We start from the raw sequence: 27,500 nt of genomic DNA, 5'->3' as shown, positions 1-27,500 counted from the left end.
TGATTTAACTTCTATAGGATCAGGTGCACTGATTTAAATGTTTGTGGTTGTGTGTATGTATGGTGTGTATGTGTGTGTGTGGTATTGTGTGTGTGTGTGTGTGTAGGTAAGCCTGTGTGGGGGGAGAGTGGGGAGCTGGTGTGTGTTAAGCCCCTCCCCTGTCAGCCCACACACTTCTGGAACGACGACAACGGAAGCAAATACCACAAGGCCTACTTCTCCTCTTACCCTGGTGAGACACACACACACACTTCTCCTCTTACCCTGGTGAGACACACACACACACTTCTCCTCTTAACCTGGTGAGACACACACACACTTCTCCTCTTACCCTGGTGTGACACACACACACACTTCTCCTCTTACCCTGGTGAGACACACACACACACTTCTCCTCTTACCCTGGTGTGACACACACACACACTTCTCCTCTTACCCTGGTGAGACACACACACACACTTCTCCTCTTACCCTGGTGAGACACACACACACACTTCTCCTCTTACCCTGGTGAGACACACACACACACTTCCTGATCTATGTGAGTCCTAAGAGTTAAGACCTAACTTCCCCCAGGAGTGTGGGCTCATGGAGACTACTGTAAGATCAACCCTGTGACTGGAGGCGTCGTCATGCTGGGGAGGAGGTGAGACACTCTCCTGGAGAACGCTCTGGAAACATTCAGGAAGAGAGATATCTCTGATACTGAGGACCTGCCTTTCCTCCCTCCCCCCCATCCCCCCTCTCCTCCCCCTAGCGATGGAACGCTGAACCCTAATGGAGTTCGCTTCGGAAGCTCCGAGATCTACAACATCGGTGAGTCCTGCTTCTCCTCTCTCTCTCTCTCTCTCTCTCTCTCTCTCTCTCTCTCTCTCTCTCTCTCTCTCTCTCTCTCTCTCTCTCTCTCTCTCTCTCTCTCTGTCTCTGTCTCTGTCTCTCTCTCTGTCTCTCTCTCTGTCTCTCTCTCTCTCTCTCTCTCTCTCTCTCTCTCTCTCTCTCTCTCTCTCTCTCTCTCTCTCTCTCTCCCTCCCTCCCTCCCTCTCTGTCCATCTCCCTCCCTCTCTCTCTCTCTCTCTCTCTCTCTCTCTCTCTCTCTCTCCCTTTGACCTCCTCTCTCCCTCTGACCCTCCCTCTGAACTCGTCTCCCTCTGACCTCGTCTCTCCCTGACCTCGTCTCCCTCTGACCTCGTCTCTCCCTGACCTCGTCTCCCTCTGACCTCGTCTCTCCCTGACCTTGTCTCTCCCTGACCTCGTCTCTCCCTGACCTCGTCTCTCCCTGACCTCGTCTCTCCCTGACCTTGTCTCTCCCTGACCTCGTCTCTCCCTCTCTCTCCCCCCAGTGGAGGCGTTTGAGGAGGTGTCAGACAGCCTGTGTGTGCCTCAGTATAACAGTGATGGGGAGGAGCGTGTGGTCCTGTTCCTGAAGATGGCTCCTGGCCACTGCTTCTCTGCAGCCCTGGTCCAGAGTGTCCGTGCTGCCGTGAGGAAGGGGCTGTCAGCCAGGCATGTTCCTGCTCTGCTGCTGGAGACCACAGACATCCCTGTGAGAACCACACACACACACAGACATCCCTGTGAGAACCACACACACACACAGACATCCCTGTGAGAACCACACACACACACAGACATCCCTGTGAGAACCACACAAACAGACATCCCTGTGAGAACCACACACACACACACACACACACACACACAGACATCCCTGTGAGAACCACACACACACACACACACATACAGACATCCCTGTGAGAACCACACACACACACACACACACATACAGACATCCCTGTGAGAACCACACACACACACACACACACATATACATTTATACACATACACACTCCCCCACATACACACACTTATAAACAGGCACATACACAAACACACGTATATATCTATATATATATATATATATATATATACACACACACTTATACACACCCATACATATACACACATGATTTGAAAAGCACAGCTCCATGATGTTGAGGTGTCCCCCCCAGTACACTGTAAGCGGGAAGAAGGTGGAGGTGGCGGTGAAGCAGGTGATTGCTGGCCGGGAGGTGCCCCAGCGTGGAGCGTTCTCCAACCCAGACTCCCTGGACCTCTACAAGAACCTTCCGGAACTGCAGAACTTCTAAGAAGAACCTCTTCATCGTCCTCTCTCCTCTAAGAAGAAACGGAAGTCTGGAAAAACCTAAGAAGTACCCCCTTATCTTCCCATCCTCCTCCCCCCACCTCCATCCCTGCCCCCCCTTTCCTGAAACTCTTCCTCATGTCACTGAGGAGGAGTAAGAGGAGCAATTATATCTTCCTGTGTTCACCCCACCGGGGGCATGCCATTGGTCGGTTCTGACTTGGTCATCCTCCCATTGGTTCAGTTCATGACTGAAAATGTGCAGCTGTTAGTGTGGTCTTCATCATCACCATCACCCCCCCCCCCCCCCCCCCCCTGTTTGTGCGCGTGTGTGCGATTCTGTCTGTAGGGAACACCAGAGTTTTAAGTTTGTTTTTACCAGCTTAACTGATATAGGTGGGGGGGGGGGGGGGGAGACGAGAGGGGAGAGAGGAGGAGTGGGCATTTGATAGACGTTGAGTGTGGAAAACCAGTTGGCATTTTGTCAGGCCAGTTTTAACTAGGGGTGTGAACGTTTCATAGTGCGACTCCCGGAATAGAGATTCTGATCTGATTCTCTGATCTGCAGGTTCTCACATCGCCCACCCAGGACACACCCACACACAAACTGAGCAGCCACACTCTCAAACTTGGTCAGACAGACAGAAAGGGGGAGAAACAGACAGATGTAGAGACAGACAGACAGATGTAGAGACAGACAGACAGATGTAGAGACAGACAGACAGATGGAGGACAGACAGACAGATGTAGAGACAGACAGACAGATGTAGAGACAGACAGACAGATGTAGAGACAGACAGACAGATGTAGAGACAGACAGACAGATGTAGAGACAGACAGACAGATGTAGAGACAGACAGACAGATGGAGGACAGACAGACAGATGTAGAGACAGACAGACAGATGGAGGACAGAGAAAGAGGGAGTGCGTACCCAATATATCTATGAACTAATCGTCTGATGATGAGATTCAGGAACTAAACAGTTGCAGGGACCCCCCCCAGACTAGCCTTCACGCTAGTGTGCTAGCATGAATGCTACCATGCTAAGCGGAATCTACTGATGATTAGCTTTTACCTTGACCCTGCAGGGACCCTAGTATGAATGCTAACATGCTAACATGCTACTACTCTATGGCTGTGGTCAGGTGATTGTGGAGTTCTGCAAAGCTAACAACCCGTGGTTGAGGTGAGGCGTCCCAGCCTAGCGGACAGGGTCAGAGCCAGGGGTTCGTTTAAAGGTCTGTCAGTTAAACCGCTTGATTGACTTGGTGTTTCCTTCTGGGACGTAATCAAGAGGCTGAAGGGCATCCGGAGCGCCGTGGAGGACGAATCAAACGCCCCCATTAGCATTCCTGAAAACAATTCCATTACAATCATTTTTATTTTTGTTTTGTTTTTTTGTTAATTTTATACTAAGCCTACCCCCAAAGTGTTGAGAAATGGTGTACTGTAAAGTTCATTTCAACACAGTGCTGTTTTGATAGTATTTCATGGTACAAACTTTTAAGTGAGGTAAATGTTCACTGTTTTTTGCTTTAACATTATTATATCGCTTTGAAATGAAAGTGGAACATCACTGTAAGGTAATACAGTATATGAATATATGATATCTGTGAATCCATAATGTGTTGTGTTGTTGGGTGTTTTGGGCAGACCCTATGATAACCAATACATGGACTGAGCAGGTGTCCATATATTATGCTGTCCCTCACCTGTTTTAGCGATCAAATAAAGTCATTAATACGATTGTTTCTCTGCGTTTCATCACAGTTGCAGGAGTGAAGTGTTGTTGTCATGCAGCATGCGAGCCTCAGATCCCGCCAGTACTCAACTTCCCTCTTCCAGACATCCCTGCTTGATGTCATATGCAGCTGTTTTGGGGGGAATTTGTGCATATTTTCTATTTGACTCCATTCGCACAGTTTGCAAATGTATAAGGACATGGAATGGACAGGAATGTTTCAGGACAGAAAAGGTAAATGGTCTGTTTATGTTTTTATGAAACCAAATAGATTTGTGTTTAGGCCTTCCAGTTTGGGGCTTCTCTGTGATTGGCCTAAATTGACCAATCCAAGTGAAGAATCAGAATCCGGTTTATGGCCAAGTAAGTTTACATGTATGAGGAGTTGCTTTGGTGGGTTGGTGCAACAAGAAACATAATGAGTAGAACTATAAAGACAGATAAAACGAGGTATAAATATAACATTTGACTGGATACAAGATTTTTTTGAGTCAGCGGGAGCAGAGGCAGGGCTGCTGTTCTGGAGTCAGCGGGAGGAGAGGCAGGGCTGCTGTTCTGGAGTCAGCGGGAGGAGAGGCAGGGCTGCTGTTCTGGAGTCAGCGGGAGGAGAGGCAGGGCTGCTGTTCTGGAGTCAGCGGGAGGAGAGGCAGGGCTGCTGTTCTGGAGTCAGCGGGAGGAGAGGCAGGGCTGCTGTTCTGGAGTCAGCAGGAGGAGAGGCAGGGCTTCTGTTCTGGAGTCAGCGGGAGGAGAGGCAGGGCTGCTGTTCTGGAGTCAGCAGGAGCAGAGGCAGGGCTGCTGTTCTGGAGTCAGCAGGAGGAGAGGCAGGGCTGCTGTTCTGGAGTCAGCGGGAGGAGAGGCAGGGCTGCTGTTCTGGAGTCAGCGGGAGCAGAGGCAGGGCTGCTGTTCTGGAGTCAGCGGGAGCAGAGGCAGGGCTGCTGTTCTGGAGTCAGCAGAGTCTTGTGGTCAGGGTCAAAGGTCAGGTAGGGAAATGCCACCACTGCCCCTCAGATCCATACTTGTTGTCTCATCGCATGATGGATCGGTTGCCATGGCCGCAGGGAGGTCCACTGGTGACGACCGGGTCGATGGCTCCCTCCCTCCCTCCCTCCCTCCCTCCCTCCCTCCCTCCCTCCCTCCCTCCCTCCCTCCCTCCCTCCCTCCCTCCCTCCCTCCCTCCCTCCCTCCCTCCCTCCCTCCCTCCCTCCCTCCCTCCCTCCTCTATATGACAGCAGAGGTGACAGCAGTCACATGCTAGCAGACTGCTGATGTGGCTTCTACTGTACAGGGAAGCCTGATTGCAGAAGGTGAGGTGTGTGTGTCTGGTCCCTCCTCTGGTCCCTCCTCTGGTCTCCTGGTCTCTCCTCTGGTCTCTCCTCTGGTCTCTCCTCTGGTCTCTCCTCTGGTCTCTCCTCTGGTCTCTCCTCTGGTCTCCTGGTCTCTCCTCTGGTCTCTCCTCTGGTCTCCTCTGGTCCCTCCTCTGGTCTCCTCTGGTCTCTCCTCTGGTCTCTCCTCTGGTCTCTCCTCTGGTCTCTCCTCTGGTCTCCTCTGGTCTCTCCTCTGGTCTCTCCTCTGGTCTCTCCTCTGGTCTCCTCTGGTCCCTCCTCTGGTCTCCTGGTCTCTCCTCTGGTGTCTCCTCTGGTGTCTCCTCTGGTCTCTCCTCTGGTCTCTCCTCTGGTCTCCTGGTCTCTCCTCTGGTCTCTCCTCTGGTCTCTCCTCTGGTCTCTCCTCTGGTCTCTCCTCTGGTGTCTCCTCTGGTCTCTCCTCTGGTCTCTCCTCTGGTCTCCTCTGGTCCCTCCTCTGGTTTCCAATGCAGGAACAGGAACCTCAGTGTTCCATGTTTTAACCACAGAGAGGGGGGAGGGGGAGGGGGGAAGAGAGGAGAGAGGGGGAGGGGGGGAGGGGGAGGGAGAAAGAGAGGGGAGAGGGAGAGGGGGAGGGGGGAGGGGGGAGGGGGGAGGGGGAGGGAGAAAGAGAGGGGGGAGAAAGAGAGGGGAGAGGGAGAGAGGGGGAGGGGGAGGGAGAAAGAGAAGGGAGAGGGGGAGGGGGGAAAGGGGAGGAAAGACAGGGAGAGATGGAGGAAGAGGAGGGAAGAGAGAGAGCTGCCCTGCTCTCTGCCTGTGAGCTACCTCAGATATGATTCATCTGTCACTCTCCTGTGTGTGCCTGCCTCACCCCCCTCCTCCTCTCCACCTCCCCTCTCCTCCTCCCCCCTCCTCCCCCGCCTCCCCCCGATAATAAAAACAGAAACCTGAGGACGGGAGACGTCTGCTCCTTACCAATAGGATCATTTGTGTTCCTGATGGAGCGGGGGGCACAGACATGGGCCCTCTCCCTCCCTCTCTCTCCCACCGGCCCCTATCAGGTTTGGGTCGTCCTGTGGGGACAGGGGCCGCGGAGGACGGGACAAGGAGGTGGAGCTAAGGCTTGCCCTGCACAACGGTTTGGACCATCACCTCAGAGTCGCCTGATTGAGATGTCTGAGGCGTGCTCTTGTGTAAATTGCCCGTGTTTAACATGCAGTCCCTGCTGCCTGCCTGCCTCACCGTGGGGGGGCGGGGGGAGAGAGAGCGGGGGAGAAAGAGAGAGATGGTGTGAGGGAGAGATAGAAAATGAGAGAGCTAGTGGGTGATTATTCAACCTGCAAACTTGGAGATTGTGCCCATCCCTCTCGGACAACATGTGGTAAAAATTCAATCTGAATGTAAAACACCTCCACCTTCCCCCATTCAGCTTCGAGTGGAGATGGTCTTACCCAGGTAGCCCTGCACAGAGAGAGATGGTCTTACCCAGGTAGCCCTGCACAGAGAGAGATGGTCTTACCCAGGTAGCCCTGCACAGAGAGAGATGGTCTTACCCAGGTAGCCCTGCACAGAGAGAGATGGTCTTACCCAGGTAGCCCTGCACAGAGAGAGATGGTCTTACCAGGTAGCCCTGCACAGAGAGAGATGGTCTTACCCAGGTAGCCCTGCACAGAGAGAGATGGTCTTACCCAGGTAGCCCTGCACAGAGAGAGATGGTCTTACCAGGTAGCCCTGCACAGAGAGAGATGGTCTTACCCAGGTAGCCCTGCACAGAGAGAGATGGTCTTACCCAGGTAGCCCTGCACAGAGAGAGATGGTCTTACCCAGGTAGCCCTGCACAGAGAGAGATGGTCTTACCCAGGTAGCCCTGCACAGAGAGAGATGGTCTTACCCAGGTAGCCCTGCACAGAGAGAGATGGTCTTACCCAGGTAGCCCTGCACAGAGAGAGATGGTCTTACCCAGGTAGCCCTGCACAGAGAGAGATGGTCTTACCCAGGTAGCCCTGCACAGAGAGAGATGGTCTTACCCAGGTAGCCCTGCACAGAGAGAGATGGTCTTACCCAGGTAGCCCTGCACAGAGAGAGATGGTCTTACCCAGGTAGCCCTGCACAGAGAGAGATGGTCTTACCCAGGTAGCCCTGCACAGAGAGAGATGGTCTTACCCAGGTAGCCCTGCACAGAGAGAGATGGTCTTACCCAGGTAGCCCTGCACAGAGAGAGATGGTCTTACCCAGGTAGCCCTGCACAGAGAGAGATGGTCTTACCCAGGTAGCCCTGCACAGAGAGAGATGGTCTTACCAGGTAGCCCTGCACAGAGAGAGATGGTCTTACCCAGGTAGCCCTGCACAGAGAGAGATGGTCTTACCCAGGTAGCCCTGCACAGAGAGAGATGGTCTTACCCAGGTAGCCCTGCACAGAGAGAGATGGTCTTACCAGGTAGCCCTGCACAGAGAGAGATGGTCTTACCCAGGTAGCCCTGCACAGAGAGAGATGGTCTTACCCAGGTAGCCCTGCACAGAGAGAGATGGTCTTACCCAGGTAGCCCTGCACAGAGAGAGATGGTCTTACCAGGTAGCCCTGCACAGAGAGAGATGGTCTTACCCAGGTAGCCCTGCACAGAGAGAGATGGTCTTACCCAGGTAGCCCTGCACAGAGAGAGATGGTCTTACCCAGGTAGCCCTGCACAGAGAGAGATGGTCTTACCCAGGTAGCCCTGCACAGAGAGAGATGGTCTTACCCAGGTAGCCCTGCACAGAGAGAGATGGTCTTACCCAGGTAGCCCTGCACAGAGAGAGATGGTCTTACCCAGGTAGCCCTGCACAGAGAGAGATGGTCTTACCCAGGTAGCCCTGCACAGATAGTTAAACAAGTTACAATTAAACAACATGAATCGCTATAAGTGCAAATGTACCTGTAAAAAAGCAAGCAACAGTAAAAAAATATTTCACAGGGAGTACAACAATTTAAATTAGTTACCACTAACCAACAAGAGCAACACGCCTTCACGTCTGCAGCCTCCTGCAGACGTGAAGGCAGCGCAGGCTGTAGAGAGGGTCATGAAAGCAGACAGAGAGGAGCAGTTAAAGCTGAGTGTCTGTAACTCCTCAGACCCCTGAAGGGCTGCCCCTTTGGTGCCTATCACCCTGAAGGGCTGCCCCTGTGGTGCCTATCACCCTGAAGGGCTGTCCCTGTGGTGCCTATCACCCTGAAGGGCTGTCCCTGTGGTGCCTATCACCCTGAAGGGCTGTCCCTGTGGTGCCTATCACCCTGAAGGGCTGTCCCTGTGGTGCCTATCACCCTGAAGGGCTGCCCCTGTGGTGCCTATCACCCTGAAGGGCTGTCCCTGTGGTGCCTATCACCCTGAAGGGCTGTCCCTGTGGTGCCTATCACCCTGAAGGGCTGCCCCTGTGGTGCCTATCACCCTGAAGGGCTGTCCCTGTGGTGCCTATCACCCTGAAGGGCTGTCCCTGTGGTGCCTATCACCCTGAAGGGCTGCCCCTGTGGTGCCTATCACCCTGAAGGGCTGTCCCTGTGGTGCCTATCACCCTGAAGGGCTGTCCCTGTGGTGCCTATCACCCTGAAGGGCTGTCCCTGTGGTGCCTATCACCCTGAAGGGCTGTCCCTGTGGTGCCTATCACCCTGAAGGGCTGTCCCTGTGGTGCCTATCACCCTGAAGGGCTGTCCCTGTGGTGCCTATCACCCTGAAGGGCTGTCCCTGTGGTGCCTATCACCCTGAAGGGCTGCCCCTGTGGTGCTTATCACCGGGGATCAGTTCAGACCATGTTTAATGATGTTCTGCTCTGCTCCTGTATTCTGCCCTCTTAGCTGTGTGTTAATGTGTTTAGGGGATGTGATAGTGTGTGTGTGTGTGTGTGTGTGTGTGTGAGCAGATGTAATGTTTGTAAGGGAGTATTGTAAGTACCCACACACACACAGTTACCAGTCCAGTGCCAATTTAGGGGATGATCAAGCTGAATAAACCTGGAATCTGCTCAAATGCCTTCTGGGTATGTGTGTGTGTGTGTGTGTGTGAGATGTATAGCTCCAGCAGATTTAGTCTGTCAGGCTGTACACCCTACTCTGGAAGCAACGGTAAGCCTGCCTGGATAACATTGATAACACACCCAACACACACACCCAACACACACACACACACACACACACACCCAACACGCACACACATGCTTTTATAACACCTCACACAGAAGTCCAATTTAGCATCTTAAGCTGGAATGTTTCCTGCGAACCACACCTGAGTGTGTAGGGTGTGTGTGTAGGGTGTGTGTGTAGGGTGTGTGTGTTGGGTGTGTGTGTAGGGTGTGTGTGTAGGGTGTGTGTGTAGGGTGTGTGTGGGACTCTAACCTCTGAGTTGTCTGGGGGAACCTGGATGTGGTGGAGGAACCCTCACCTGGGATCCCCAGAATCAACCCGCTCTAATCAGCTCCACAGCACTCTCAACACAGTGTGTGTCGGTGTGTGTGAATGTGTGCTGTTGTCTTCATTGGTCTGAAAATAGAGCTGGACCAGTCAAGGCCTGTAGCGTTTACCTCCATCCCTCCATCCTTCTATCCCTCCATCTCTCTATCCCTCCATCCATCCCTCTACCTATCCACCCCTTTCTATCTTTATCTCTCTATCTCCTTCCCTCCCTATCTCCCTCCCTCTCTATCTCCCTCCCTCTCTATCTCCCTCTCTATCTATCTCCCTCCCTATCTCCCTCCCTCTCTATCTCCTTCCCTCTCTATCTCCCTCCCTCCCTATCTCCCTCCCTCCCTATCTCCCTCCCTCTCTATCTCCCTCCCTCCCTATCTCCCTATCTCCCTCTCTATCTCCCTCCCTATCTCCCTCCCTCTCTATCTATCTCCCTCCCTCCCTCTCTATCTCCCTCCCTCTCTATCTCCCTCCCTATCTCCCTCTCTATCTCCCTCTCTATCTCCCTCCCTATCTCCCTCTCTATCTCCCTCCCTATCTCCCTCTCTATCTCCCTCCCTATCTCCCTCTCTATCTCCCTCCCTCTCTATCTCCCTCCCTATCTCCCTCCCTATCTCTCTCCCTCACAGTCTTTCAGTGTCCTCCTCCCATATTTCTAGCGACCTTCTGGAAAGGATGAGAACGTTCTGTAATCGTTTAATTCATCCTGCTGGTTCTGGAGAGGTGGTTTAACCACTCAGTCGTCTACACGAGTACCTGGTTCCCACGGCGACCCTTGCCACGGTGCCTGCCTCACAGACGCACGCTTTCTAACCATCAGCTCCGTGAGGACGGATTATCCGATTGGACGTTTGTTTCCCTGAACAACACTGACACGGACCAATGAATATTCATGAGAGTCTGTTGAGTCCCTGGACAAAGTCCAAGAATCAGTTAACTTAAATACTCACACACACAAACACTCACACACAGTCACACACACAATTTGTTTTGCCATTCATGTGGGCACTCACAATTCTGTTCAGTTCAAAATCCTGTTTTTTAAAATCCCTTACCTCAGCCCTGACCTGGACTCCAAACCTAACCCTAGCTCCTACACTCAACTCTGCCTCCTAACCCTAGCTCCTACCCTCAACCCTGCCTCCTAACCCTAGCTCCTACCCTCAACCCTGCCTCCTAACCCTAGCTCCTACCCTCAACCCTGCCTCCTAACCCTAGCTCCTACCCTCAACCCTGCCTCCTAACCCTAGCTCCTACACTCAACCCTGCCTCTGGCCTTAAGTCTACACACACACAACACACTGTAACTACATCTGTCCAGATCCCTGCAGGTTGGCAGATGGGCAGGCAGGCAGGCAGGCAGGCAAGCAGGCAGACAGACAGAAGACACCACTGCTAGGTGTTAGGGTAAACACACACACCAACACACACACATCCACACACATACTTCTCTGCCATACCTTTTCCTTCTCCCTTCTTCTGTCCCCCTTCCCCCCTCTCCCCATCCTCTCCTCCTCTCCCCCTCTCCCCATCCCCTCCTCCTCTCCCCGTCCTCCTCTCTCCCTCCTCCTCTCCCCTCCCCTCCTCCTCTCCCCCTCCTCCTCTCCCCTCCCCTCCTCCTCTCCCCTCCCCTCCCCCTCTCCCCGTCCTCCTCCCCTCCCCTCCCCTCCCCTCCTCCTCTCCCCGTCCTCCTCTCCCCCTCCTCCTCTCCTGTGTAAGTAGAGGTTGTCAGTGCAACCATCTGGCAGCAGCCATCTTGTTAGCCCTCCTCCCTGACGGAACGTGATGCGTTAACGAGGACGTCGCTGTCTCCTCCCTTCTGCTCCTTCTGCAGCTAATGAACCCCAACCCTGATTAGCATGGTTAGAGGTGAGTGAGCCTGGGCAGGTCTCCCTCTCTCCCTCTCTCTCTCTCTCTCCCTCTCTCCCTCTCTCTCTCTCTCTCTCTCTCTCTCTCTCTCTCTCTCCATCCCTCCCTCTCTCCCTCCCTCCCTCCCTCCCTCCCCCTCCCTCCCTCCCTCCCTCCCTCCCTCCCTCCCTCCCCCCTCCCTCCCTCCCTCCCCCCCTCCCTCCCCCTCCCTCTCCCCCTCCCTCTCCCCCTTCTCTCTCCCTCCCTCCCTCCCTCCCCCCTCCCTCTCCCCCTCCCTCTCCCCCTTCTCTCTCCCTCCCTCCCTCCCTCCCTCCCTCCCCCCTCCCTCCCCCTCCCTCCCTCCCTCCCTCCCTCCCTCCCTCCCTCCCTCCCTCCCTCCCTCCCTCCCTCCCTCCCTCCCTCCCTCCCTCCCTCCCTCCCTCCCTCCCTCCCTCCCTCCCTCCCTCCCTCCCCCTCCCCTTCTCCTCTCCCTCTCTCTCCCCCTCCCCCTTCTCTCTCCCCCTTCTCTCTCCCTCCCTCCCTCCCTCCCTCCCCCCTCCCTCCCTCCCTCCCTCCCTCCCTCCCCCCTCCCTCCCTCCCCCCTCCCTCCCCCCTCCCTCCCTCCCTCCCTCCCTCCATCCCTCCCTCCCTCCCTCCCTCCCTCCCTCCCTCTCCCCCTCCCCCTTCTCTCTCCCTCTCTGTCCCCCTCCCCCTTCTCTCTCCCCCTTCTCTCTCCCTCCCTCCCCCCTCCCTCTCTCCCTCCCTCCCCCCCTCCCTCTCCCCCTCCCTCCCTCCCCCCTCCCTCTCTCCCTCCCTCCCCCCTCCCTCTCCCCCTCCCTCCCTCCCCCCTCCCTCTCCCCCTCCCTCCCCCCCTCCCTCTCCCCCTTCTCTCCCTCTCTGTCCTCATCTGGGTCTGTGATCTGCCTCAGTGGGCTGACTCTAGTGTCAGGTGGTGTAACTGGTGAACACCTGGCACGTTTGTCCAGTAAAGAAAATAAAATGCATATTTCCCTCTTCCTCTTGCTCCCATCCTTCCTCCTTATCTTCCTTATTGAAACACTACTGGAAAAGGGCAACTTTGTTCACACATACACACCCTTCTCAAACTCTTAGTGCTCATATTTCAGTTTGACAAATGGAAGTGGTTGTAAAGAACAGAGAAGAAGAGGGGAGAGGCAAGTAAGGGATGGCAGGAGAGGAGAGTGACATTTGTGTTGGTGAGGTACACTGTGAATAGCAGTCTCTTCCATAAAGAAGTTAACTGGATGCATATATGGATGAGGTGTCTGTATGACCACCTTTCACTACCAGCAGGGGGGAGTGTCAGAGAGAGAAGGAGGGAGAGGGGATGGGGGGAATGGTGCAAGAGAGAGAGGGGGAGGGAGGTAGAGAGAGAATATGAGTGGATGAGAGTAAGACAGTGATAAAAAATAGAAACAGAAATATTGTGTGTGTAGCTGAAGGCAAAACGCCTCAAGTTTAGCTCTTCTAGTTTAGACAGCATCAGCAGAGCCACATGCAGACTGTGAATCACTTGTTTGTGCAGGGATCCTCTCTCTCTCTGTTCCCTCTCTTCAAGGTCTTTCTGTATGTTTTTTTTTCTTTCTCCCTCTATTTCCCTCCCTCTCTCCCATCGTAGGATGCTGGAGTGTTAAAACCACTTGGCTTCCTGTCTGAGCCCTCCAACTGCATCATGGGATAGCTCTTAGTTCTGTCACCCCCTCCCAGCACCCCCCCCCCCCAGCTGTCTCTAAGCAACACATTACTGTAAGGACTGTGGCCAGAGTTTATCTAGTCAACATCCAGACACCCAGGGTCTGGCCTCTCTCTCTCTCTCTCTCTCTCTCTCTTTTTCTGTGGGGCGCGGTTTGCCCTCATGATAATGTCATGCAAATATATGTTTACATTTGAAAGAATAAACATATATTTCAGAACTATGTGTTCCTCTCCTCCAAAACCTAGTCACCACAAATCAAATAAACAAACAAACAGGAAATGATCCATGCTGGCTTCCTCCCTGTACATGTGTCCTGGTGTGTGTGTCCTGGTGTGTGTGTCCTCGTGTGTGTGTGCGTGTGTCCTGGTGTGTGCGTGTGTCCTGGTGTGTGTGTGTCCTGGTGTGTGTGTGTGTGTGTGTCCTGGTGTGTGTGTGTGTGTCCTGGTGTGTGTGTGTGTGTGTGTCCTGGTGTGTGTGTGTGTGTCCTGGTGTGTGTGTGTGTGTCCTGGTGTGTGTGTGTGTGTGTCCTGGTGTGTGTGTGTCCTGGTGTGTGTGTCCTGGTGTGTGTGTGTGTGTGTGTCCTGGTGTGTGTGTGTCCTGGTGTGTGTGTCCTGGTGTGTGTGTGTGTGTCCTGGTGTGTGTGTGTGTCCTGGTGTGTGTGTGTCCTGGTGTGTGTGTCCTGGTGTGTGTGTCCTGGTGTGTGTGTGTGTGTGTCCTGGTGTGTGTGTGTGTGTCCTCGGGTGTGTGTGTGTGTGTCCTGGTGTGTGTGTCCTGGTGTGTGTGTGTGTGTCCTCGGGTGTGTGTGTGTGTGTCCTGGTGTGTGTGTCCTGGTGTGTGTGTGTGTGTGTGTCCTGGTGTGTGTGTGTCCTGGTGTGTGTGTGTCCTGGTGTGTGTGTCCTGGTGTGTGTGTGTGTGTGTGTCCTGGTGTGTGTGTGTGTGTCCTGGTGTGTGTGTCCTGGTGTGTGTGTGTGTGTGTGTCCTGGTGTGTGTGTGTGTGTGTCCTGGTGTGTGTGTGTGTGTCCTCGGGTGTGTGTGTGTGTGTCCTGGTGTGTGTGTCCTGGTGTGTGTGTGTGTGTCCTCGGGTGTGTGTGTGTGTGTCCTGGTGTGTGTGTCCTGGTGTGTGTGTGTGTGTCCTCGGGTGTGTGTGTGTGTGTCCTGGTGTGTGTGTCCTGGTGTGTGTGTGTATCCTGGTGTGTGTGTATCCTGGTGTGTGTGTGTCCTGGTGTGTGTGTGTCCTCGTGTGTGTGTGCGTGTGTCCTGGTGTGTGCGTGTGTCCTGGTGTGTGTGTGTGTCCTGGTGTGTGTGTGTATCCTGGTGTGTGTGTGTGTGTCCTGGTGTGTGTGTGTGTCCTGGTGTGTGTGTCCTGGTGTGTGTGTGTCCTGCGTCAGAGGAGGCGGTCTCCAGGGACGTCGTCACAGGGAAATGAGCGTAATTAAGTCCTCGCTCACCGCAGGCTCCACTGAGAGTTAGTATTTACCCACGAGTCTCCTCCCACTCCACAGGTGTGTCTGCTCGCTCGGCCCCCTGGGTAATCTGCCGGCAAATTGGTTGTTTGCCGAAGTGGCTTGGAGGCTACAGGGGGGTTGGGGGGGGGACGGGGACGTGAGGGGGGACGTGAGGGGGACGGGGACGTGAGGGGGGGGCTATGGTCTCCGTCATCACCCGGGGGGAGGGGACGTGAGGGGGGGGGGACGTGAGGGGGGGGGGGGGGCGTGAGGGGGGGGGGACGTGAGGGGGGGGGGACGTGAGGGGGGGCTATGGTCTCCGTCACCCCGGCTCTCTCTCATCACAGGTGTTACATGAAGCAGGAGGATCTATGGGACAGACAAGAGGAGTGTGTGTTTGATTGTGTGCGTGTGTGTGTTTGAGTGTGTGTGTGTGTGTGTGTCAATGACGGAGCACCACAGACCTCTGTCCAGATCCAACATCAAGTGTTCCCAAATAACTGAGACACACACACACAGCTACACACACTCTCACTCTCTCCCTTTGTTTTTCTCTGTCTCTCTCTGTCTCTCGCTGTCTCCTCTGACACACACACACACAGCCACATTAGCTTGTGCTTGTCTCTCTGTAGCACGGTGGGTCATGCCAGGGTAACTCTCCTGTCAACACCAGTCTGACAAGACTGAAGACTCAGCCCGGTGAGTGTGTGTGTGTGTGTGTGTGAGTGAGTGTGTGTGTGTGTATCTGTCTCTTTCTCTCTCTTCCCCTCTGTAATTCCCCTGTCTCTCTAACTTCATTCCACATCCTATTCTTACTCCCCCACTCCTCGGTGTGTGTGTAACTCCCCCCCCTCCCCCCAGTGCGTGACGGTGCTCCTGGTTGTTATTCGTTGGAAGGGACACAACAGGCTGAGGGGTTCCTACTGGTCCACCCTGGAGATGAAGGTCTTTAGCCCTCTACCCCCTGCCTCTACACTCACACACACACATTCAACTGAAATGCTCCAGGAAAAGTTACTGTAAAACATCTTCCTGTTCACCAAGTGTGTTGTGATAATATGACGGGGGGGGGGAAAGAGGGTGGGGGGGGTTGGGAAGGGGGAAAGGGGGGGGGGGGGGGGGGTTGGGAAGGGGGAAAAAGGGGGGGGAGCCTTTGAGAGATGCTTTAACGGTCCGTTTATCAGACCGCCAAACACCAGCCTTCCAGCTGTGCGTGTGTGTATGTGTGGTTTGTTCAGCCTTAAGTTGATTGGCTGTTGCCTCATCTCTACCCCCATGCTCAAGGCAACATTCCTGCATACAGTATTACCAACACATACATTTCCATCAAAAGCTATTTCCCCAGTAATAACACCCAACTGCACCTCAAACTGGCTCTCTACAGCTCCCAGACAAGCACCTAAGAGCCCAGACCACACTTCTCAATTAGCAGAATTAGGAACAAATTGAAATTCACTTGACTGGTTGTGGAAACTAGATCACAAGAAACACTTATAAACCCCCACCTCTGTGCTGTGGACAGACTTGGACAGGAGGTGGAATCACTCACATTCCTCCCCAGCCTTCCTGAAGAGTCAATTGGACTTGATGTTTGATCCATACTTGTTCTACGATATGAAGAACATGATCAGTCATTTATTTGATGTGAAACATGTAATCAATCACCTATCTAGTTGTGAAGTCAGCAAGTCTGATCACATAAGAATATGTCAGACATGGCATAAGTACACATCGTTCTCTCAAGTAGGAGTACTAATACTGATGTTTAAAAAGACTGATCAAAGTTAAAGTACTGACTACACTGACTACACTGAAGTCAAGTGAAAGTAAAGAAGTGTGGGCTCTGACGTGTACTAATGTAAACAGGTGTAGCCATTACTACACCTGTTGTAGTGTCACGCATACAATAATACAAAAAGGCAACCTTAAACGGAGTACAGTAAAGCAGAGCAGATTATGGTAAAGTATAGTAGAGTATAGTAGAGTACAGTAGAGTATAGTAGAGTCCTCACCTTATGTTTTCTAACCTTTGGAAACTTTGGTTTTGAAACTTCTACTCATCGAGTACTCATCAATTATGCAACTTTTTACTTTTTTCCACAAAAATATGTTTTCAACTTTTCAAAACTTTTTTCGAAAATATGTTTTCAATCTTTTGAACCTTTTTTCCCCCTCCCAGACACACACATACTCCCAGACACACACACACTCCCAGACACACTCACACACACACACTCCCAGACACACACTCACACACACACACTCCCAGACACACACACACACACACACACACACTCTCCCAGACACACACACACACACACACACACTCTCCCATGCAGACTGGTCCAGTGTAGCTGAGTGAGCATTGTGGAGCTTAATTGGATTCTAATGTATTCTGTTGCTGGAGTGAACTAAAGATGGTGACTGGTGTTTATATGGGGGGAGTGTGAGGAGGAGGAGAGGGTGAGGGAGAGAGGTGTTGTGGAGGGGGTATGATAGTGGGGTGAGGGAGAGAGGTGTTGTGGAGGGGGTATGATAGTGGGGTGAGGGAGAGAGGTGTTGTGGAGGGGGTATGATAGTGGGGTGAGGGAGAGAGGTGTTGTGGAGGGGGTATGATAGTGGGGTGAGGGAGAGAGGTGTTGTGGAGGGGGTATGATAGTGGAGAGGGTGAGGGAGAGAGGTGTTGTGGAAGGGGGTATGATAGTGGGGTGAAGGAGAGAGGTGTTGTGGAGGGGGTATGATAGTGGGGTGAGGGAGAGAGGTGTTGTGGAGGGGGTATGATAGTGGGGTGAGGGAGAGAGGTGTTGTGGAGGGGGTATGATAGTGGGGTGAGGGAGAGAGGTGTTGTGGAGGGGGGATGATAGTGGAGAGGGTGAGGGAGAGAGGTGTTGTGGAGGGGGTATGATAGTGGGGTGAGGGAGAGAGGTGTTGTGGAGGGGGTATGATAGTGGGGTGAGGGAGAGAGGTGTTGTGGAGGGGGTATGATAGTGGGGTGAGGGAGAGAGGTGTTGTGGAGGGGGTATGATAGTGGGGTGAGGGAGAGAGGTGTTGTGGAGGGGGTATGATAGTGGGGTGAGGGAGAGAGGTGTTGTGGAGGGGGTATGATAGTGGGGTGAGGGAGAGAGGTGTTGTGGAGGGGGTATGATAGTGGGGTGAGGGAGAGAGGTGTTGTGGAGGGGGTATGATAGTGGGGTGAGGGAGAGAGGTGTTGTGGAGGGGGTATGATAGTGGAGAGGATGAGGGAGAGAGGTGTTGTGGGAGGGGATGATGGCTCCAGAATTATTCTGGAGGTGGTTCCTCTCTTTCCCTCTTTTTATATCTTTGATTGTCTCTCTGTGTATTTGTTTCCTTATTTCTCTCCTTTCTGTCTCTCTCTCTCCCTCTTTTTCTTCCAGACTGGTGGTGGTGGTGTGTGTGTGTGTGTGTGTGTGTGTGTGTGTGTGTGTGTGTGTGTGTGTGTGTGTGTGTGTGTGTGTGTGTGTGTGTGTGTGTGTGTGTGTGTGTGTGTGTGTGTGTGTGTGTGTGCGTGTGTGTGTGTGTGTGTGTGTGGGGGGGGGGGTCTGGGAAGCCTTCACACCTGTCCAGTGTCTGGATAGTTGTAGCAAAGTAGGTTGAAAGCAGGAAAACCTTGTTATCTTCTTGTACAAATGGGAGGTGTATTGGCAAACTTGACCCCAGGTTCTTCTCCGCTATGAACACTGGAAAGAAAATGCAGCGTCCTCTAAACCCGTATCCTACTCTCCGCTCGGTGGAACCGGTCCCGCCGTTCCCTTCTAGCCCGCTAGGGGGTGCTGTCGCTCCTTTGTAGGCGCGGGACGCCAGCTGAGTTCCCGAGCACGGGTCTGTGAAAATCTTCTCACTGGAGATGGAGTGATTTGCAATTCAATAAGTCACAATGTCATCTCTATGGTTTTACACGTTTAGCTGACAAAGGAAACTACTGTATGAAATATAGTCTGACTCGAGGAATAAAACGTTCTCTTTTTTCTAGGCTACTCCTGGCCTCCGCGTGCTCAATTGAAACTGAATCAGTTTTATTAGAGGGCGCGGGAACGGGACATCGCTCCTCGTGCGGGCAGCCACATGCAATCAGCTGAAAGATGCGTCTATCGATTACACGGTAAACAGGTGTTACAGTATGGAGGCAGCATGAATAATGCAGAAGGGGTTTACAGTTCTATTTAACACGCAGACGGGAATGCTGGCAGACTAAAGCAAACTTACGGGTAAAATAACTGGGTAGCTTGAACATTATATAGGCCTACATAAATAGATAAATAATAGTAAGGCTTAATTTATATCCACTTTTGCATATGTAGGCTATACGTATATTTGCACAAGTATATAGTTTTTCTTTCGATGGCATGGTCAAATGGGCCAACTCGGCCATGTGTTGGCTGCTCTCTGGAGGATAGAGAACCTTCTTGTCTGAATCCCCCATCCTTGAATTACTGTTTCTATTTGTTTGGGAAAATAACATTTCTACTATTTGATTGGTTGTCGCGGGCCGGCAGCTCCTCGTTCACAACGCTTTCTACAAACCCAACTATTGGCTCACGAGCGTGTCACTATCATCCCGCCTCCTCACTGAGCCTCGCAGCAGCGCGAGGAGCGGCAGTTGTGTTTATCTGTCCCTTCCTTCCTTAGCGAACGAAAGTAGCCTACCCAGTCAGATAGGACGTATTGCTCAAGCTATTGCGGGGTACAACACTCCACGGGATGAGAGCGCGAGCGGACCGGTTCACCTGCGAGGGGGGTAACGTTACCCGAAGCTCCAACGGATCTCTGTGACAACTCATCTCGGAGGCGGTGGCAGCGCGTGGTGGATTTAAACCGGCCACACGCCGGGCACATCTGAGAATTCAGGACTGAGTTTGAACCTGACACTTTAGACGGTTTAAACTTTCATCGAAGGAAGACACCGGGAGAGCAAAGCCCGGAGAGGACCGGGGTCGCAGAACACTTTTCGTTACCGAGGGAGGCCGGACAGTTTGGGGATGTAACCAAGTGAATCGGAATGCGCCGACGTGTTCTTGGGAGACGAAGGGATATTTTAACTCCGGTCTGACACGGGTGTTGTTAAATTTACATCACCAGAGGAATAGACTACTTAAAATGAGATTATGGCAGTAATGCGATTTTAATCTATCCGTTAGTGAAAGAAAACATTATTCAGTATCCCCAGTTGGAGCAGAGATAAAAGAATTAAACGTCAAACATGTGCCGCTTTCGGATTTTTACTGAAGATGCGCCTCTGGCTTATTCCGTTTTAAGAATGACGCTTTTCTCTGCGCTTTGGAGAGGTAAGATTGCGCACACGGCGCCAAAACTTGTTGCTAAATTAAGTTTCTTTAAATTGTACTTTATTTGTCTTAACAATTGAGTGAATATTCTGTTTAGCACAACTTAAACATGTAAACAATTATTCAATTAATACCATGATGTTGCTTCTGTTGCAAATGTTTACGGTATGGAGGTGTGTGTGTCTGGGAACATGAACCACGGTTTGACCCCTCGAAAATAGTATTAGCATAATAGGCTATGTGTGTGTGTGTCTGTGTGAGCGCGTATATTACGGTTTCAAAAGGCTCCTATTTATTATGGCAAACGTCATCACACAGCTGCGAGAACGCGGGCTTGAACTGCACCTGTATCCCATCATGTCCGCCTTGCCATGTTGATGACGGGGACAGTCTCCGGTTTGTAGGCCCGTGTTCAGATTTATTGGGGTTAAACGGGTTGAGCGTGATTGAGTGCGTGCTTGGAAGCTACAAAGGGCCCGTAATTGCGTAGCGCTTGGTTCTTTGTTGTGTGTACTGCTACCAGCCCATTCTGAGTGTTAATGAGTTATTCCGTTTCAGACACACCTCCGGGGCACGGGTGACTGGACCCGCCTTGTGACATAGTTGTGTAAAATTCTTTTCACCTTTGTGCACAGCGTGGCACTGGCAGCTGACAGCGGTGCGCTCGAGAGGGTCAAGCCGCGGCGATCAACAGGGATGTGCGCTTCGCGCTTTTCACGAAACTAGAGCAGGCAGCGCAAGCGACACACAATGGAACAGCGGGGCTCGCTCAGTCGGCAGCTGTGGCTGCTCCGGTATGTTCTGGATCCTGTACACGCCTGAACGGTGGTCAGGTGAAGTCAGGATTGCCGTTTAATTTCCCCTGACATGTCTCTACAACGCAACCGCTGTAGCCTACAGTTTCTCCCGTGGCGGGTTTCTGCCCTCCACACGGCCAAAACCCGAATTCACTTGTGACAGGTCACGTTTCACCTTCGCTGTTAATCTGTATTTATTGGGCGCAGGGGACCGTTGTCGTCTCGGTGAAAGCGACAGCGAAAAAGGCCACCGGAGACCGTTCAGATGAGGAACGGCGACCTTGCGCTCCGTTGATTTGTGCTAAAGGCCTTCAGTCATCCGCCGCTGCGCTGTAAAATCACATCTGATGTTAAATGTAGTCCTTCTAGATTTGAGCTGAAATTCACCACAGAAAGCACATTTGATACTATAATAAGCCCCCAGGCCTGTCAAGTCAACGCATTTAAAGGTGAGGCAAAATGTGGTCATTTAGGAGCCTGTTGTCTCAGTCTCCCATTGACTCAAACATGTCTAATTTAGACACAATTCCCTTTCCCCTTATTCTTGTTGTGGGGATATAAACCAGTTATGAATCTTTATTATAGCCTATGTCCACTTAAAATGTCCACGCTTTAAAGAAATTTATTAAAAAACAAACCAGCAGGAATGCCCTGTGCACGTGGATCCACAGCACGAGGCCAAGCCCGGCAAGAGAATCCGCTTTCGCGCCCAACGTCGCGAGGGACAAGAGCGCGCAAATTCTCGGCACTCAGGCGAATGTTTTTCTCCAGTGACTTTCGAGGTAGTCAACATACAAACCGTAACAAAAATGATAAGATTCTTGACAAACAACATCTGACTCATTTGTTATACTGTAGGAATATACTGCTCTTTTTGCCGAGACAATTCCTCACTATCATTTATCACGCTGATATATGTATTTTCAGGCCTAGTTTGTAACGTAAATACCTGACGCTACAGTAGCAGTAGCCGAGACATTTCAGAGGAAGAACAAGGGGGAGAATTCAGTATGTTGGACAAGATGTCGTGGCCTTCCGAGTGAAGTTTTCATCGAAAAATCCCACCCCCAACCTCTATCCACCAGCGACAGAGAAGAGCAGACACAGGTAGGAAAGGTCTTCCCAGAAAAGCGAATGAAATAGAAATGTACTAGCTATATTATTGCTGGTATTTTATTGCGCTCTGATCTTTTGTATCACTTCACGTTCTCTGAAGCTGTAGCTATACTGCGGGTCAAATTATATCAATTTGCTGAGAAAATGACTTTGTGGCTTTCATATTCATACATGTCTATTAGTGTGGAAATGGACGGAGAGTTGCAGATCTTATTTGATCTATTTTTTTCTGTCTCTCGCATGCTCTCCTTCCCTCTCTTTATATCTGTGTGGTAAGAGAGAGATAGAGGGAGGGAGGGGTAAGATAGAGAGAGGGAGGGATGGGTAAGAGAGAGACAGGGGAGGGGAGAGGAGAGAGAGAGACAAAGGATGTGTATTGTCAGAATGGGCATTGTACCTGAGCTAATTTCACTGCTATTCGCAGGTGTGTGCGTGTGTTGTGTGTGCGTGTAACTGAGTGGTTTGGGCAGAAGCAGTAAAAAGCATCATATCTAACAAACCTACCTGGGCCCTTCAATATCTCTCCCCCACACACACACACACCTTATTATCCTCCTGTCATCTCATCATTCAGGCCTACAGGCCTACTGTACAGCCATGCAGCAGCCGTGTTCCTCATCTGAGGAAGACGGCTTATCGAGGACAGGCCATGCTGTCAGAGCTCCCATACAGACAGGATGAGGGGGGAGGAGAGGGGGAGAGAAGGGGGTGTTGAGAGGGAGAGAGTGGGGGAGTAGAGAGAGGGAGAGAAAGTAAGGGCGAGATTTTTCTTTCACATTGTGAACAGAAACAGCATGGCTATCAGATTCTTCATTACTACAGGGAGCAAGGCCTATTGTGTCACCCACTGTGTGTGTGTGTGGGTGTGTGTGGGTGAGGATCTGTGTGTCTATGTGGGGGAGAGTGTGTGTGTGTGGGTGAGGATGTGTGTGTCTATGTGGGGGAGGGTGTGTGTGTGTCTGCCTGTCCTGTCAGTGTTTTGGATAGAACTGTAGACTTTCTCTGTCACCCTGACGACACAAAAGAAGGTGCCTCTTACAATCGTCAGACCCAGATGTACACACACAGACACACACACACACAGACACACACACACACACACACACACACACAGACAGACGGGTCAGACTGCAGGAGCCACAGATATGATTAAGGACAGTCTGTTGAGGATGTCCTTGTCTGTTGAAAAGACTCCCTCCCTCCCTCCCTCCCTCCCTCCCTCCCTCCCTCCCTCCCTCCCTCCCTCCCTCCCTCCCTCCCTCCCTCCCTCCCTCCCTCCCTCCCTCCCTCCCTCCCTCCCTCCCTCCCTCCCTCCCTCCCTCCCTCCCTCCCTCCCTCCCTCCCTCCCTCCCTCCCTCCCTCCCTCCCTCCCTCCCTCCCTCCCTCCCTCCCTCCCTCCCTCCCTCCCTCCCTCCCTCCGCCACTTCTCTCCTTGCACCTCCACAAACTGTCCAGAATACACTGCTGTTTTATCACAGTTGGGTTCTAATTAATCATTCAAATTAATGTTTTGAATGAATGTTTCTTTGTAAAGATGCTTTGATTCTCTCTCCAGGAGATGAGCACTGGTGTGTATTTAAATCACAATCGTTCTGTTACTCCTACTAGTCTTCACAATTTCTTATGACAAAAATAAGCAACAGTTGTTAGAAAAACTTACCTAAATGAGCTAATAAAGGGGTTATCTGAAATAATAACCTTTTTTTTCTTTTGTTACAATGGCCACATTTAACACTTAACAATCTAGCCTTTCATCAAGTCCATGAAGCAGGTGGTTTATTCTCCTTATTCTGTCTAAAGACCAGGGAGGTACTGGAAGAACCTTAGTGGGTTGCAAAAGGACTGTGTGTGGCGTGTGTGTGTGGGGTGTGTGTGTGTGGGGTGTGTGTGGGGTGTGTGTGGCGTGGGTGTGGCGTGTGTGTGGTGTCTGGTGTGTGTGGCGTGTGTGTGTGGCGTGTGTGTGTGGCGTGTGTGTGTGGGGTGTGTGTGGCGTGGGTGTGTGTGGCGTGTGTGTGGCGTGTGTGTGTGGGGTGTGTGTGGCGTGGGTGTGTGTGGTGTGTGTGTGTGTTTGAGAACAGTTAGGTGTATAAGTCATGTTTGGGTTTAATGTTGCAGTAATCACAAATACATTTCCCCTCAGATTAGTCAGGGTGTGTGTGTGTGTGAGGGTGTAAATTTGTGTGTGTGTGATAGACCTAATGAGCATAATCATTATCATCAGAGTCTTAATGACTAGCAGGAGACTGCTCACCCTGACACTGATTTCAACTCAGTTTGACACACACACACACGCACACACACATATACACATATACACACACACATACACACACACACAATATAATTCTAATATTCCCTCCCTCTCTCCCTCTCTCTCTCTCTCTCTCTCTCTCTCTCTCTCTCTCTCTCTCTCTCTCTCTCTCTCTCTCTCTCTCTCTCTCTCTCTCTCTCTCTCTCTCTCTCTCTTGCACGCACGCACGCATGCACGCACACACACACACACAGTAAGTCTGACCCCCTAGTCTTGTCAGACTGTGAGGTTTTCCTACACAGAGAAGCAGGTTATGATAATGATGATGAAGACTTGTTGATGCTCTTCATTAAGAGAATGAGGCAGATGAACTTCTGAGGACCAATATGTTCTAATGAAGTGTTGCTGAACACACGCGCACACACACACACCTCTGTGACTCTAGCTCTGTTGCCAGTAGAGAAAGAAGACAAAATTATTTTCTATGACTGACATTTGTTAACAAATCTCCATTTTATAAACATAATGGAATTGAAAACTTTAATCTCTCTAAATTGATTTCCAACCGTGAACTAGGCACATGCTTGGATAGAGATAAACACACACACATATGCATACACACCCATACACACAGACACAGAAGCACGCATGCCTGTAGACACACATAAACACAGTCACACAAACAGAACAAATGATTATGCTAGTGGACCTAGACATTCACCTTATCAGGTAAAAAATCAATTACTCAGCCACTTTAAATTCACTTTAATGAGCAGATGAGACGGAAACAAACAGATTTCTGTCCTTAACACTTACTCACAAGTCAGCCAATCAGCTCCCTCCATCTTCACACCCAGCACCCTTAATCTCTCTCTCTCTCTTCCCTCTCTCTCTCTCTCTCTCTCTCTCTCTCTCTCTCTCTCTCTCTCTCTCTCTCTCTCTCTCTCTCTCTCTCTCTCTCTCTCTCTCTCTCTCTCTCTCTCTCTCTCTCTCTCTCTCTCTCTCTCTCTCTCTCTCTCTCTCCCCTCTCTCTTCGGGAGGGTCAAGGCTTCACCTTCTCTTCACCCTCTTTCCGCTCCAAACACTGGGCAGGCGTTCCTCTGGTTCTCACCGGTTCTCTCCCGTATGGATGAAACAGTTTGAAACCTGTGAACAGGCGAAGGGGAATTCAGCGGAATTCATTAGAGGCTTTAAGAGAAAGGGTTTGGGGGGGGGGGGCAGGGGGGTGGATTCAAACTAATTAGACAGGCAAATAACCCTCCTTATGCAAATTATGCTGGTGAATCTGCATTATTTTACCTCGTATCCGCTTCCTCATTAAGACAGAGTAGATTTTAGTATGACTGTGTGTGTGGTGTGCGTGTGTGTACGGTAGGGGGGGGGTGAAGGTTAGTGCGGTAGTGGGGGGTGGCAGGATGGAGCAGAGGTGTGTTGGAGGTGATAAGGAGGTGCAGAGGGGTGGGGGGTGATAAGGAGGTGCAGAGGGGTGGGGGGTGATAAGGAGGTGCAGAGGGGTGGGGGGTGATAAGGAGGTGCAGAGGGGTGGGGGGTGATAAGGAGGTGCAGAGGGGTGGGGGGTGATAAGGAGGTGCAGAGGTGTGTTGGGGGTGATAAGGAGGTGCAGAGGGGTGGGGGGTGATAAGGAGGTGCAGAGGGGTGGGGGGTGATAAAGAGGTGCAGAGGGGTGGGGGGTGATAAGGAGGTGCAGAGGGGTGTTGGGGGTGATAAGGAGGTGATATGGGGGTAGAGAGGGGTGGAGAGGGGTGATATGGGGGTAGAGAGGGGTGGAGAGGGGTGATATGGGGGTAGAGAGGGGTGGAGAGGGGTGATATGGGGGTAGAGAGGGGTGGAGAGGGGTGATATGGGGGTTGTCCTGCCCTGTTCTCTGGGGCGTGAGAGTCAGGCTGTGATTGGTTGTGGCGATGCCAACCTGGCACCAATCCCCGGGGTCGACGGTTCTGACCTCTACTCTAGCGGCAGGAGGCCGAGTGTGTGTGTGTGTGTGTGTGTGTGTATGCTTGTGTGTGTGTGTGTGTGTGTGTGTATGCTTGTGTGTGTGTATGTGTGTGTGTGTATGTGTGTGTGTGTGTAGGACGAGAGCCAGGCAGGCTCATTAGTGCAGTGCTCCAAAGGAGATTACTTATCGTCATGGCACCCATACTGCAGAGTCATGGCACCCTTGTAGACACACTCCTCTCCTCCCCTCTCCTCCCAATTGCCCTCTCCTCTGCACTCTCCTCCTCTCTGCACTCTCCTCCCATCTGCCCTCTCCTCCCCTCTGCCCTCTCCTCTCCTTCCCTCCCTCACCTCCCCTCTGCAGTTTCCTCTCCTCCCCTCTGCCCTCCCTTCTGCACTCCCCTCCCCTCTCCTCCCCTCTGCCCTCTCCTCTGCACTCTCCTCTCCCTCTGTTTCTGCCTCCATCTCCCCCTCCCCCCACCCTCCTTCCCCTCCTTCCCCCCTCCCCTCCCTCCCCCTCCCCCTTCCCCTCCCTCCCCCTTCCCGTCCCTCCCCCCTCCCCCCAGGTTATGGGTTTGACCTTGGAGTGGGTCTGCCAGGGTTGGCTGCTGAGACTGGAGGTAGGGTGCCGGCAGGGGGAGGGGCATCTTGGCAAAGGATCACACAACTTCTGCCCTACGATGAACTGACAAAAAGTTTTGCAACTCTGCTGGCAGATGGCACCGGAAGATTCTCAGACAGCTTGCCGTGGAGTTCCTCTTCTAGTCTGTAACCGTGGTGTCAGAAGATTTCCTGTGACTTGCACTCCTTTACCTCTCCCCCTCTTTCTTCATATCTTTCCCTTTCTCTGTGTGTCTCTTTCTATCTCTCTTCTCCATATATATATATATATATATATATATATATATATATATATATATATATATATATATATATATATCGTCTCATACCTCCTAACACTTCTGCCTAAAGTGGTGTTTAACACTCACCTGCCATGACCCAAGCCATCACTCAACTCTTTTCTCCTCTCCTCCTCTTTTCCTCTCTTATTCTCCTCCTCTTCTATCCTCCTCCTCTTCTCTCTTCTTCCTCCTTTTCTTCAACCTCCTAGTTGACATTTGCTTCATCAGTCGTGGCAGTCTCTGCCCCCGACATTTCACTGAATGCTAGCCGGCGCAGTCATGGCGGGGGTGGGGGAGAATGGCAGGATGTAATGGCAGCTATATCTTGTTTACCTGTCCCTGGTAGAGCATAAACATTTAGCATCTCTGGTCTGTGGGTTGAACAAATACTAAGTACAGTAGTACTGTAGTCGGTGTTGAAATGCCAACTCAGCAGGGGGCAGTCGCTGCTCATCAGCTTCCTCCCAATCTTTCCCCCTACTGGCACTCAAACTATAGCATAGCTGGTCTGTTGTCTGGGCTTGAGTAGCTAGGGGTATCTGTAGC

General features: G+C 51.9%; 2 protein-coding genes across 2 annotated transcripts in view; both read left to right on the top strand.

Moving 5' to 3' along the window:
* aacs (acetoacetyl-CoA synthetase) overlaps positions 1–2,471 on the top strand; it is a 17,962-nt gene extending 15,491 nt beyond the window's left edge. The window contains exons 14-18 of the mRNA XM_084690597.1: positions 107–232; positions 577–646; positions 758–816; positions 1,341–1,543; positions 2,010–2,471. Of these exons, the coding sequence (XP_084546723.1) occupies positions 107–232; positions 577–646; positions 758–816; positions 1,341–1,543; positions 2,010–2,147 (596 nt within the window). The 3' untranslated portion in view covers positions 2,148–2,471. The remainder of the gene's footprint in view (positions 1–106; positions 233–576; positions 647–757; positions 817–1,340; positions 1,544–2,009) is intronic.
* A 16,813-nt stretch (positions 2,472–19,284) lies between these two features.
* Positions 19,285–27,500, top strand: part of LOC146233209 (transmembrane protein 132B) — a 111,078-nt gene continuing 102,862 nt past the window's right edge. Inside the window, exon 1 of the mRNA XM_084690679.1 lies at positions 19,285–19,932. Coding sequence (XP_084546805.1) covers positions 19,848–19,932 — 85 coding nt within the window. The 5' untranslated portion in view covers positions 19,285–19,847. The remainder of the gene's footprint in view (positions 19,933–27,500) is intronic.

Source organism: Hypomesus nipponensis, chromosome 24 (genome assembly GCF_054491055.1).
Source record: "Hypomesus nipponensis isolate SF chromosome 24, ASM5449105v1, whole genome shotgun sequence".
Taxonomy (NCBI): Eukaryota; Metazoa; Chordata; class Actinopteri; order Osmeriformes; family Osmeridae; genus Hypomesus; species Hypomesus nipponensis.
The sequence above is the reverse complement of the archived record's forward strand: the minus strand, read 5'-3'. Positions and strand labels throughout refer to the sequence as shown.